We start from the raw sequence: 14,119 nt of genomic DNA, 5'->3' as shown, positions 1-14,119 counted from the left end.
ACCACTATACACAAGTTCAGATGTTTTTCCTGACTGCAAAGATCCCAAAAAAATGCCTTCTATTAAACCGGCAAGGTGTTACAGGAGCGAAGCAAACCCCCTGTCAGAAAGTTTTCTAATACAAACGATCTTTTTTTTCTGGTTCTGGACATGCTACAGAGCTGAAACTTCACATGTACACTTTTTAGACCCCCCCAGATCTGAAATCCAAAGTAAAAATCAAAAAATCTCTTTTTTTTTTTTTTTTTAATTTTTTCAATAATTGGCTTTTTTTTTATCAAAAATGACAATTTTTAAGAACTTTTTTGTGTGATTTTGTGTCTGGGGGTCTAAAAGGTGTACCTGTGAAGTTTCAGCTCTGTAGCATGTCCAGAACCAGAAAAAAAGATCATATAGGTGTTAAAGTTAAAGGAGGGTCCCGACCCACATCCCTGTTCTACTGAAAAATTATCTTTTTTTTTTTTCATGGTTCTGGACATGCTACAGAGCTGAAACTTCACATGCACACATTTTAGACCCCCCAGATACTAAATCCAAAGTAAAAATCAAAAAAATCTCTCTTTTTTTTTTAATTTTTTCAATAATTGTCTTTTTTTATCAAAAATGACAATTTTTAAGAACTTTTTTTGTGTGATTAATAGTTAATGGGGCATGACCCAGAACCCTAGGCACTTTTTAGGGGCATTTATTGGGTTTTAGGGCTTCAAAATGGTGTTTTTTGATTACCGAAGTTCGGGTCCCATTGATTTCAATGGGGTTCTGAAATCCAAACCGAACTTTTGGAAAATTCGGGTTTTCTGGTCGAACCGAACTTTTCAAAAGTTCGATCATCCTTACTCATAAACAGAAGCAGAGCCCTTAGGGTGACTCCTTAGTAAAACCTCACACATCGGGATGGCCTTGCGGTTCGCCCGGTGGTCGGTTCACGGCAAATTTTGCTTGTTCGCTACCCGACAATTTTGCGAACACATGGCATTGTTCGCGGCGGCCATATTCGTTTACATTGGGGAGAACTTTGACCCATGACACAGCCGTCAGGTGGAACGGGACAGCCAATTGAAACATTTCAGCACATGGACATGCCCCCTACCTTATAAATAGACCAGAGCAGGCGGCCATTTCACATTCTGCTTTTTGTCAGCGTAGGGAAAGGTCTACTGTGTTCATCAGGGAGAGATTGCCAGACACAAATAGCTCTGTTAAGATCCACAAAAGTCCTTTTCAGGGCTGGTATTTCGGTATAGGTCTACTACAGTCTCTTTTCAGTTTAGGGACAGGTATCCAGTCTGTGCTTCAGGGACAGAGAGAGATCGGCAGTGACACAAATCGCTCTGTTCCACAAAAGTCATTTAAAGGGCTGCAGTTTATTTGGTATAGGTGTGCAGTTTCTGTTCAGTTTAGGGACAGGTATAAAGTGTGCTCTAGGGACAGATCAGCAGTGACACAAATCGCTCTGTTAATGTCCACAAAAGTCATTTAAAGGGCTGCAATTTATTTGGTATAGGTGTGCAGTTTCTGTTCAGTTTAGGGACAGGTATCCAGTGTGCTCTAGGGACAGATCAGCAGTGACACAAATCGCTCTGTTAATGTCCACAAAAGTCATTTAAAGGGCTGCAATTTATTTGGTATAGGTGTGCAGTGCACTATATAGGGGTGTAATCCACGGTGTAATATACTTTATAATATAGAAAGCATATTATAGTGGATTTGTATTTTGCACTGTGCAGCATTGTGACAGGTGTGGTGACTGAGCGTTGCTGCAGCAATGCTACAAACAGTGACAAAAGCACTTTTAATGTATTATAACTGGTGTGATAGACCAGTGGCCCCCCAATACCACATATTGAAGTGGGGTGTTATCTGAGTATACTTTTACAAGTGTATTTGTGTCCTGCAACAATATTGCCTCTTTGCTGCGTTAACTCTGCTACACACAGTGCCAAACTCACTGGCCAATTTATGGAACAACTGGTGTGATAGACCAGTGGCCCCCCAATACCACATATTGAAGTGGGGTGTTATTTAACAGCATACTTTTCTAAGAGTGTATTTTAGTCCTGCAAAAATGTTGCCTCTTTTGCTGTGTTAACTGTGCTACACACAGTGACAACCGTTACTGGCCAATTATTTGTAGAACTGGTGTAATAAACCAGTGGCCCCCCAATACCACAGATTGAAGCGGGGTATTATCCGAGTATACTTTCCTAAGTGTATTTGTGTCCTGCAACAATATTGCCTCTTTTGCTGCGTTAACTCTGATACACACAGTGCCAAACTCCCTGGCCAATTTTTTGAACAACTGGTGTGATAGACCAGTGGCCCCCCAAAACCACATATTGAAGTGCGGTGTTATCTGAGTATACTTTCATAAGTGTATTTGTGTCCTGCAACAGTATTGCCTCTTTTGCTGCGTTAAGTCTGATACACACAGTGTCAAACTCCCTTGCCAATTTTTTGAACAACTGGTGTGTAAGACCAGTGGCCCCCCAATACCACATTTTGAAGTGGGGTGTTATCTGAGTATACTTTCATAAGTGTATTTGTGTCCTGCAACAATTTTGCCTCTTTTGCTGCGTTAAGTCTGATACACACAGCGCCAAACTCACTGGCCAATTTTTTGAACAACTGGTGTGATAAACCAGTGGCCCCCCAATACCACATATTGAAGTGGGGTGTTATCTGAGTATACTTTCATAAGTGTATTTGTGTCCTGCAACAATATTGCCTCTTTTGCTGCGTTAAGTCTGATACACACAGTGCCAGACTCCCTGGGAGTCCCTTGAAATGTCTTTTTTGGAGCATTTTTCTATATTTTCTAGATTTATTGGAAGGATTTGGTCCCAAACTCCAAAACCATAAGACAATTTCCAAAACATAAAGTGTGCTTTATTATAATGCTAAGTTTTAAGCACTCCATAAAGTCAACCTATTTTATTAACACATTGCAATTTTATTTCATATTTTAGCTTGTGGTGTTCTAGCCGTAATATTGATCATCATATTTTTGGATAAGATACAAGAAGAAAAAGCTCAACAAGAAGATAATGGTTGTTGTTCCACGCTTCTTGCAGCATTTAAACATCTCCGGGATAAACGTCAATGCCTTTTAATTCCACTCACTATGTTCAGTGGCTTTGAGCAAGGATTTATTGCTAGTGATTTTACAAAGGTAAACGTATTGGCTTTTACTACCTTACAGGAATATTTACAATAGTTTTTGGTCATAACTTAGTTTTATATATTCTACTAAAATTTAGAAGTTTATGAAATGGTGTTTATATGTTGTTGTTTTTTTTTGATTCAAAACTTTTTTTTTTTAATACAAATAATATTTATTCAGATGTTACAAAGTTCAGCAGAGCGTTACATGCTATGTGCTTCCTCTGCCTTTTTTTTTTATAGTTATGGGACAGTATGTTGTGCCATTCAAATGACTAGGGATAAGCTGAATGTACCTGGGTTCAGTTCAAGGCAGGTTCGGCAAACATTCCTGAAGGCGGGTGCTGAATTCGAACCTCTATGAAGTTAACAGGACCCGAAAGTTAAAAAGAGTAATGATCATTTTCTTGGCTAATAGGCAAGGAATTGTCAAACATATAGCATGAAAGAGGTCTGAGCATTGTCCTTGGGGAACGTGTAACAAAGCAAAAAACACTTTTTAATTCGGTTTGGCAGGGAGTAGTGATTTTATTAATGCTTGAAGTGACATTTAAAAAAATGCAGAATTATTTAAATAGCCTGCATACATATGGTATATACAACCACAAGTGTATACATGTGTGTAGTGTTGGGCGAACAATTCGGCTGGAGCATGAGTTCGGGGTAAACATTTGCCTGTTCAGCTGTTTGCCGAACACCCGAATTTGCAGGGTGTTTGCCGCGCTAAACCCCTTTGCCCAATCAGGGCACAGTGTAAGCTGGTTGTTAAGGAGTGGAGTCGGGGAGCCGGCCGCTGCATCCTTAACAACTGATGAGTCTTGAGACAAGAGACAAGTTGTTGAGAAATCCTTTCTAAAAAAGAAAAAAAAGAAAACGTGTCCCTCAATGTAAATCCATTGTCAATCATGCAGCCCACCACTCCGCAGACCCGAAAAAAAAAAAAAAACTCTCCGCTTTCTAGGACTGCTGCCCGTCCATTGACTGCCTCCTCTGCTCTTTCACAGTTCTTATATAGGTAAGAGCGGGGTCACCTGGCAACGTCACCTGGGGGCCCCGCCCCCTTGTAACATCACGGACCGATGCATGCTGGGCTGGTGATGTCACAAGGGGCCAAGGCCACCAGGTGACGTTTCCAGGTGGCCCTGTCCTTACCTGTATAAGAACTACCAAAGCGAGGAGGAGGCATTCGGCGGGCGGCTGTCCTAGAAGGCAGAGCTTTTTTTTTGGGGGGTCAGCGGTGAGGTGGGCGGCGTGATTGACGATAGATTTACATTGAGGGACAATGTTTTTTGTTTTTTTTTTAATAAAGGATTTGTCAAAAACCTTTCTCATGTTTTTATTTTTTTGTACACGTTTTTGGTGAATGGGTAGGGGTACTATGTACACCCTACCCATTCACATGGAGGGGCAGGATCTGGGGGCCCCCTTGTTAAAGGGGGCTTTCAGATTCCGATAACCCCTCCACCCACAGACCTTGACAACTACTGCCCAGGGTTGTTGGGAAGATACCTCTGTGCCCATCAAAATGGGGACAAGAGGCTTTGGGGCAGGGAGGCAGAGCACTCCCCTATGTTGAGGGCATGTGGCCTGGTATGGTTCGGGGGGGGGGGGGGGCGAGAAAGTTGCCAGACTGCATGCTTGGATAAGGGTCTGGGGGACCCCATGCCATTATTTTCTTTAATTTTTTAATACCTGGGTGCCAGCAGTTGCAAATGCGATTGAATTTAAATGTGATTTGACTTGTTCTTTTTATTTTTTATTTAGAAATGTAATTTTTGCTGCAGCATGTTATGTAGATGCTCCACTTTGCAGATAGACTAAGGGAACCACTCAGGCTCTATTTTTAAAGGAATTGTTCATTTTTATTGTTGCACTTTAAGCATAATTAAAATCACTGCTCCTGAAAAAACTTATGTTTTTTAAAAACTTTTTTTTGCATTGATACATGTCCCCCAGGGCAGTATCCAGATCCTCATACCCATTTTATGGCCAAGTACTTGCATATAAGCCTTGAAAATGGGCACTTTTGATTTTTCCTGTTCGTCTACAATAAACTTCACTGGGGTTCGCAGTTTGGGTTAGAATTTTTCCCCTGTTCAGGAGTTCTGCTGCAAACCGAACAGGGGGTTGTTTGGCCCATCTCTACTCTTCACAGAGGAGGGACAACACAGGCTTCAGCTGCAGAAAAAATTATCACTGTGATAGCCAATCAGAGGATATCACAGTGATCATATGATCAGGATCTGGTAACTCTGGGTCCTGATCATTAGTAGGACACCCAGGGGCTGTCATGGATAGCCTAGTCTCAGTGCTGAGAGTAAGCGATAGAGCGTGCTTCCAGCACAAACATGGGAACACACATATGCAGAGCCCATGTTTAAAGCCCACCTCCTGGACACTGCATATATGTGTTAGATCAGGGGTCTTCAAACTATAGCCCTCCAGTTGTTCAGGAACTACAATTCCTATCATGCCTAGTCATGTCTGTGAATGTCCGAGTTTTACAATGCCTCATGGGATGTGCAGATCCACAACAGCTGTAGGGCTGTAGTTTGAGGATCTCTGCGTTAGATGGTCATTAAGGGTTAAAAACCTTGTTGATCAACAGATCCATATGATTACTATGCTAATCAATAATGGTGTATATGAAAGAGATACATAACTTTCACCATTTTAGTACTGCCATTATTATCATTTGTGATGAGCTGAAAGTTCCTAAGTTTGGTTCAGTGAACATTATCGAAGTTTGGATCCAGAATCTGAACTCCATTAAAATGAATGGAAGCCAAATGTTTGTTTTAATTAATGGCTGGTTTCTAAGCTAAAAGTCAAGGAAGTGACAAAAAAAGGGCATGAGGGGCGGCTGGGCACTGACCTGGGGGACATGTGTCAGTGACACCATATTCTGGTATCACAAAAACTACATTTCTATTACCGGTAGTTAACTTTTCTTCTGCATAATTGCTTGACTTACACACAGCCACCCAAAATGATTGATTTCCACCCCAGTAGTTTATGCCAAAAGATTTTTTGTGTAGAAGTTCTAATTGAGCGTTGGAAGCAGAATACAGTCAAAAGCTATCATAAGGTATACATTTTATAAAAAGATATTGAAAGATATTGACATCATATAAATTGCCAAACAGCAGCAAAACAACTCACACAGCATAGCTTATTGTGATCTTCTATTTAACAACCTACTGTATTGTGTGCCAACCAAAAACCACAAACCAAATTGCAGAGGTTAGGCAGTTGTTATGTTGAATAAGAAAAATAATCACAATCCATGTTCCAGAGACCAAAGCAAAAATTTTTACACATTAAATGGAGAGCATTGCAGGAGTTTGTTTTGGGCCCAAGGCAGCAATGTAGGAGAGCGAGAGATGAGTCAATTTAATTCCAAGAAAAAACTATTCGGGTTTCATATTACAAGCATGGCAGTCTTAAACATTGTAAAGATTCACAGTTCATTAACCACTTGCCGACCAGCCGCCGTACAAATACGGCAGCTGATCTGCAGGTATGGCGGCTGCGATTGTCGCTGGTCACTGGCGATTGCTCCCTGTGGAGGCAGAACGGCGGTCTGCTGTTGTAAACATGGCAGACTACTGTTCTGTCAGCAATGAACACAGGGCTCCTGTGTTCCTCCTATTTAGGAACACAGGTCCCTGTGTTCGATCCAAAAGCCCACCTCCCACACAGTTAGAAAGCCCCCCTAGGGATATATTTAACCCTTTGATTGGCCCTGGTGTTAACCCCTTCCCTGCCAGTGTCATTAGTACAGTACCAGTGCATATTTTTAGCACTGATTCCTGTAGTAATGTCACTGGTCCCCCCAAACGTGTCAAAAATGTCAGTTAGGTGTCCGATCTGTCCGCCGCAATGTCGCAGTCCCACTAAAAATCACTGATCAAAGAAAAGGAATTGGCAGCACTCCAGGTTGAGTCAAAAGTACCTTGTCACGATTGTCATAATTTGGATGTCCAGTCAATAAATCTGGATTTTGACTCAACCTGGAGTGCTGCCAATTCCTTTTCTTTTATCAAGTTTTCACGGAGGCGAGCCGGGGCATGCACCTGTGTGAGTCATCAGGCAATTACACCACCTTGAGCAGTGAGTTTTTGTCTCTTCAAAAATCACTGATCGCCGCTATTACAAGTAAAAATAAATAAATAAATAAATACAAATAACATAAATCTTTCCCCTAGTTTGTAGAAGCGATAACTTTTGCGCAAACCATAGTTTGTAGAAGCGATAACTTTTGCGTAAACCAATCAATATACAATGGGATTTTTTTAACCAAAAATATGTGGCAGAATACAAATTGGCCTGAAATCATGAATTTTTAATTTTTTTTTTTTTATTTAGATTTATATAGCAGAAAGTAAAACATATTGTTTGTTTTTTCAGTTTTGTCATTCTTTTTTTTTATAGCGAAAAAAATAAAAATCGCACAGTTGATCAAATACCACCAAAAGAAAGCTCTATTTATGGGAAAAAAAGGACATCAGTATTATTTTGGTACCGCGTCGCACAACCGTGCAATTTTCAGTTAAAATAACGCAGTGCCGCATTGCAAAAAATGGCCTGGTCATAAAGGGAGAAATCATTCCGGTCCAAAAGTGATAGTAGGGGAAGTAAGCATTTTTCCTTAGCCACTGTGTCAGAGGAAGAGATTATGCATATTTTATTTATATTACAAAAAAATAGTTTTTTTTATGTCACAGTCAAGTGCCAGACATATTCTATGGACATGTAGCACACCATACTAGGCCACTATGCAAGATGGCTCTCTATTAGACAGGTTTAAACCTCCTAAAATATATATTAGCGTGTGCTTTTTCAGGGCAACAAGCCAGAAAAACTGAATTGATTAGCAGTTGGACAGTATGTACTCCTTTTTTTGCTATGGAGAGGGAGATCTTGCAGACCTAATCACATTGTCTCCCACCCAGTCTTCTGCTGAATGGTCAGCGTTGGCACCTGCAGCCAATGTCCATCAATCTTTCACCTCACCCCCTTGCAAATCAGCCAAGCAGTCTGAGCCCCAAGTCATGCAGCAGTCTCTTCTTCTTTTTGATGACTCTGTTAGCATGGTTTCCCAGGGCCATCCACCTAGCCCTGCCCCAGAAGTGGAAGAGATTGAGTGCACCGATGCCCAACCACTTATGTCTCAAGATGAGTACATGGGAGGACTATCGCAGCATGTCTCGGATGATGACGAAACACAACTGCTGCGGAATTTCGAATTGTGGAGACCGGCAAGGGTTGCAGGGATGAAGACTGGGTGGAAGATGATGTGGAGGACGATGAGGTCCTCGACCCCACATGGAATGAACGTCATGCAGGTGACCTGAGTAGTTTGGAGAAAGAGGCGGTGGTCGCACAGAGCCACCAGCACAGCTGAAGAGGGAGCAGGGTGCAAAAGCGGAGTGGCCGTGCCCTAGACACTACGCCTGCTACTGCCCAACGCAGCAAGGGACCGAGCACACCAAAGCCAGCTCAAAGGAGTTCCCTAGCGTGGCAGTTCTTCAGACAATGTGATGATGACAGGACACGAGTGGTTTGCACACTGTGCAATCAGAGCCTGAAGCGAGGCATAAACCTTCTCAACCTGAGCACAACCTGCAAGACCAGGCATCTAAGTGCAAAGCATGAGCTGCAGTGGAGTAGACACCTCAAAAACCAAGAAAGGTCTCTGGCTCCTCCTGCTTCCTCTTCTGCTGCAGTCTCGGCCTCTTCATCCACCTCTGTAGTGACAGTGGCACCTGCCACCCCGCAAACAGAGGATCTGCCAGCAACACCACCACCTGGGTCACCAACAACCATATCCACAATGTCCCGTAGAAGCATTTAGCTTTCTATCTCCCAAACACTGGAGCGGAAGAGGAAGTACCCCCCTACCCACCCGCGGTCCCTGGCCCTGAATGCCAGCATTTCAAAATTCCAGGCCTTTGAAATGCTGTCATTCCGTCTGGTGGAGACGCAGAATCCTTATGGTGGTGGCTGTCCCACAGTACGTCATGCCCAGTCACCACTACTTTTTCAGGCAAGCCACCCCTTCCCTGCACAAGCAAGTGGGTGACAAAATCAGGTGTGCACTGCACAACGACATCTGTGGCAAGGTCCACCTAACTACGGATACGTGGACCAGTAAGCATGGTCAGGGACTTTATATATCTTCCTAACAGCACACTGGGTAAATGCAGTGGCGGCTGGGCCTGAGGCAGATAGCAGTTTGGCGCATGTCCTTCCACCACCGAGGATTGCAGTGCGCTTCAGTTTGCCTCCTGTTCCTAACTCCTCCTACTTCACTTCCTCATCCTCTACCGCTTCCTTATCCAGTCAGCGTAACACCTTCACCACCAACTTCAGCACAGCCAGGGGTAAACGACAGCAGGCAGTTTTAAAACCTGTTTTAGGCCTGTTTGGGGGGAAAAAACCACACACTGCGCAGGAGTTGTGGAGGGGCATTCAGCAGCAGACCGATGAGTGGTTGCTGCCAGTAAGCCTCAAGCCTGGCCTGGTGGTTGCGATGACAGGCGAAATCTCGTAGAAGCTCTGGGCCTAGCCGGTTTGACACACATCCCTTGCCTGGCGCATGTGCTGAATTGGGTGGTGCAGAGTTTCCTTAGAATTTACCCCGATATGTCAGAGCTGCTGCAGAAAATGCGGCCATCTGTGCGCACTTTCGTCCTTCTCACCCTGCTGCTGCTCGCCTGTCAGCGCTGCAGCGTAACTTCGGCCTTCCCGCTCACCGCCTCATATGTGACGTGCCCACAAGGTGGAACTCCACCTTGCACATGCTGGCCAGACTGTGCGAGCAGCAGCAGGCCATAGTGGAGTTTCAGCTGCAGCATGCACGCATGAGTCGCTCTATGGAACAGCACCACTTCTCCTCCAGTAACTGGGCCTCCATGCGAGACCTGTGTGCCATGTTGCGCTGTAACATATGCAGACTATGCCGCAATTTAATATTTTTTTCCCTAAATGGGTGTTTATTGAATAGCGGAATAGAACAACAGTATCCAAAGGGTATATCTCACACGTACAGATACAGACTAGGCCGCAAATTAATATTTTTATTGACTAGCGGAATATAACAACAGTATAGAAAGGGTGTATCTCACAGTAAAATATGCAGACTAGCCCGCAATTTATTTTTTTCCCCCTAAATGGGTTTTTATTGCAATGCACAACACAACAGTATGCAATGGGTGTATCTCACTGTACCATATGCAGACAGGGCCGCAATTTACTTTTTTGCACCTAAATGGGTTTTTATTGCAAAGCGGAATACAACAGTATGCAATGAGTGTATCTCACTGTAACATATGCAGCCTAGGCCGCAATCAACTTTTTTTGCACCTAAATGGTTTTTTTTATTGCAAAGCGCAATACAACAGTATGCAATGGGTGTATCTCACTGTAACATTTGCCGACAGGGCCGCAAACAATTTTTTTTTTCCCTAAATGGTTTTTTTTATTGCAATGCGCAATACAACAGTATGCAATGGGTGTATCTCACTGTAACATATGCAGACAGGGCCGCAATCAACTTTTTTTGCCCCTAAATGTTTTTTTTTATTGCAAAGCGCAATACAACAGTATGCAATGGGAGTATCTCACTGTAACATATTCAGACAGGGCCACAATCAACTTTTTTTGCTCCAAAATGTTTTTTTTTTTATTGCAAAGTGCAATACAACAGTATGCAATGGGTGTATCTCACTGTAACATATGCAGACAGGGCCACAATCAACTTTTTTTGCCCCTAAATGGGTTTTTTTTATTGCAAAGCGCAATACAACAGTATGCAATGGGTGTATCTCACTGTAACATATGCAGACAGGGCCGCAATCAACTTTTTTTGCCCCTAAATGTTTTTTTTTTTATTGCAAAGCGCAATACAACAGTATGCAATGGGTGTATGTCACTGTAATATATGCAGACAGGGCCGCAATACAACTTTTTTTGCCCCTAAATGGGATTTTATTATTGCAAAGCGCAATACAACAGTATGCAATGGGTACATCTCACTGTAACATATGCAGACAGGGCCACAATCAACTTTTTTTGCCCCTAAATGGGTTTTTTTATTGCAAAGCCCAATACAACAGTATCCAATGGGTGTATCTCACTGTAACATATGCAGACAGGGCCACAATCAACTTTTTTTGCCCCTAAATCGTTTTTTTTTATTGCAAAGCGCAATACAACAGTATGCAATGGGTGTATCTCACTGTAACATATGCAGACAGGGCCACAATCAACTTTTTTTGCCCCTAAATGTTTTTTTTTTTATTGCAAAGCGCAATACAACAGTATGCAATGGGTGTATCTCACTGTAACATATGCAGACAGGGCCACAATCAATTTTTTTTCCCCTAAATGGGTTTTTTTAATTGCAAAGCACAATGCAACAGTATGCAATGGGTGTATCTCACTGTAACATATGCAGACAGGGCCACAATCAACTTTTTTGCCCCTAAATGGGTTTTTTTTATTGCAAAGCGCAATACAAAAAGTATGCAATGGGTGTATCTCACTGTAACATGTGCAGACAGGGCCACAATTAACTTTTTTTGCCCCTAAATGTTTTTTTTTTTTATTATTGCAAAGCGCAATACAACAGTATGCAATGGGTGTATCTCACTGTAACATATGCAGACAGGGCCACAATCAACTTTTTTTTGGCCCTAAATGGGTTTTTAATTGCAAAGCGCAATACAACAGTATGCAATGGGTGAATCTCACTGTAACATATGCAGACAGGGCCGCAATCAACTTTTTTTGCCCCTAAGTGTTTTTTTTTATTACAAAGCACAATAGAACAGTATGCAATGGGTGTATGTCACTGTAACATATGCAGACAGGGCCACAATCAACTTTTTTTGCCCCTAAGTGTTTTTTTTTTTTTATTGCAATGCGCAATACAACAGTATGCAATGGGTGTATGTCACTGTAACATATGTGGACAGGGCCGCAATCAACTTTTTTTGCCCCTAAATGGGTTTTTTATTGCAAAGCGGAATACAACAGTATGCAATGGGTGTATCGCACTGTGACGTATGAATGAAAATCTGATAAATAATTGTCCCCTTAATTGGTGCTTGTTGAATAGCAGATTTGAAATGCAGTGTCTGTCTAAACGCTGTATGTCAAAGTTAAATATGAAGGAAAATTTTGTTTTTTTATTCCTCCTCCTCACTGGGCTCAGGTCAGGGCATAAAGATCGTGCACTGCACCCCCACACTATACAATCAATGTAGATCGCTGTCTGATTAAAGAAGATTGTTCCTAAGCTTTCCCTCAAAGCAATCTCCAGCCTGACCCTACAGTAATCTCCTATCTCTCCCTCCGGGCAAAAAGATTGTGCACTGCACCCTCACACAATCAAATCAATGTAGATCGCTGTATGATCATTGAAGATTGTTCCTAAGCTTTCCTTCAAAGCAATCTCCAGCCTGACCCTACAGTAATCTCCTATCTCCCCCTCAGCAGAAATATCAGGAACCTCTCCCTAGTATAGTTATAACAGAGGGACGCGCGGCGCTGTGTGACTCCAGCTTATATAGAGTCTAGGTCACATGCTGCACTGGCCAATCACAGCCATGCCATTAGTAGCCATGGCTGTGATGGCTTCTAGGGCACACTAGTTAAACGCTTGCTGATTGGCTGCCTTGCAGCTGTTGAAACCGCGCCATTAAAACCGCGCCAAAACATCAAATAACGTTACTGAACAACGGACAGTACCCAAACACACAGTGAAATGTTCTGCTTCGGGTCCGGGTACCAAATACCCAAAAGTCCAGTACGAACCCGAACAATACAGTCCGGGTTCGCTCAACACTAATTATGAGTTATTTTCTGAATTTGAAAACAAAAACTGGAACAGTTTTGAAGTTCACTAAAACTTGAGGAAAGGCGGTTTAACCTTAAAGTGCGTAAGGGGTTCTTCACTGTAAGAGCGGTAAGGATGTGGAATTCTCTTCCACAAGCAGTCGTATCAGCGGGGAGCATTGATAGTTTCAAAAAACTATTGGATGGACACCTTAAAGACCACAACATACAGGGGTATACAATGTACGGTTAAAAGCAAACACACACACACACACATCATAGGTTGAACTGGATGGACTTATGTCTTTTTTCAACCTCACTAACTATCTATCTACCTTTTAAGCATTTAGGCTGGAAGGAAAGAGAGAATCGGATTTCACCTTGAAATCTAGAATGTCTCTTCTTTGGCAGATTTCAAGTAGTTGTAACCCTAAAAAAAAAAAAAAATTATCCTGTTTCTTTAAAACATGAATAATAGCACAGTGGACTAGCCTGCTGCATCATTTTTTAACTCTGATTTTCAGGGTGTCTTTGAATTCAGCCCTCTGTAGGTTGATCATTTTCATTTCCATCAAACAATGTGACATCCTTTTGTTCCCAACACATTACCCAGTCCATAGATACATATATTTTATCATATGTTTTCACGTGACAACACTGAAGAAATTACAATTTGCTACAATGTAAAGTAGTGAGTGTACAGCATGTATAACAATGTAAATTTGCTGTCACCTCAAAATAACTTAACACACAGCCATTAATGGCTAAACCACTGGCAATAAAAGTGAGGATACCCCTAAGTTAAAATGTCCAAATTCGGCCCAAAGGGTCAATATTTTGTGTGGCCATCCTTATTTTCTATCACTACCTTAACCCTCTTGGGCATGGAGTTCACCAGAGCTTCACTGGAGCCCTCTTCCACTCCTCCATGACGACATCACGGAGCTGATGAATGTAAGAGACCTTGCACTCCTCCACCTTCCGCTTGAGGATGCCCCACAGATGCTCAATAGGATTTAGGTCTGGAGACATGCTTGGCCAGTCCATCACCTTTACCCTCAGCTTCTTTAGCAAGACAGCGGTTGTCTTGGAGGTGTGTTTGGGGTTTTTATGTTGG

General features: G+C 42.4%; 1 protein-coding gene across 1 annotated transcript in view; it reads left to right on the top strand.

Moving 5' to 3' along the window:
- Nucleotides 1-14,119, top strand: part of LOC309550856 (protein unc-93 homolog A-like) — a gene marked incomplete at both ends in the record, with an annotated part of 436,926 nt that overhangs the window by 313,860 nt on the left and 108,947 nt on the right. Inside the window, one exon of the mRNA XM_082251218.1 lies at nucleotides 2,967-3,169. Within this exon, the coding sequence (XP_082107344.1) occupies nucleotides 2,967-3,169 (203 nt within the window). The remainder of the gene's footprint in view (nucleotides 1-2,966; nucleotides 3,170-14,119) is intronic.

This window comes from Pelophylax lessonae (genome assembly GCF_965119305.1).
Source record: "Pelophylax lessonae genome assembly, chromosome: 3".
Taxonomy (NCBI): domain Eukaryota; kingdom Metazoa; phylum Chordata; class Amphibia; order Anura; family Ranidae; genus Pelophylax; species Pelophylax lessonae.
The sequence above is the reverse complement of the archived record's forward strand: the minus strand, read 5'-3'. Positions and strand labels throughout refer to the sequence as shown.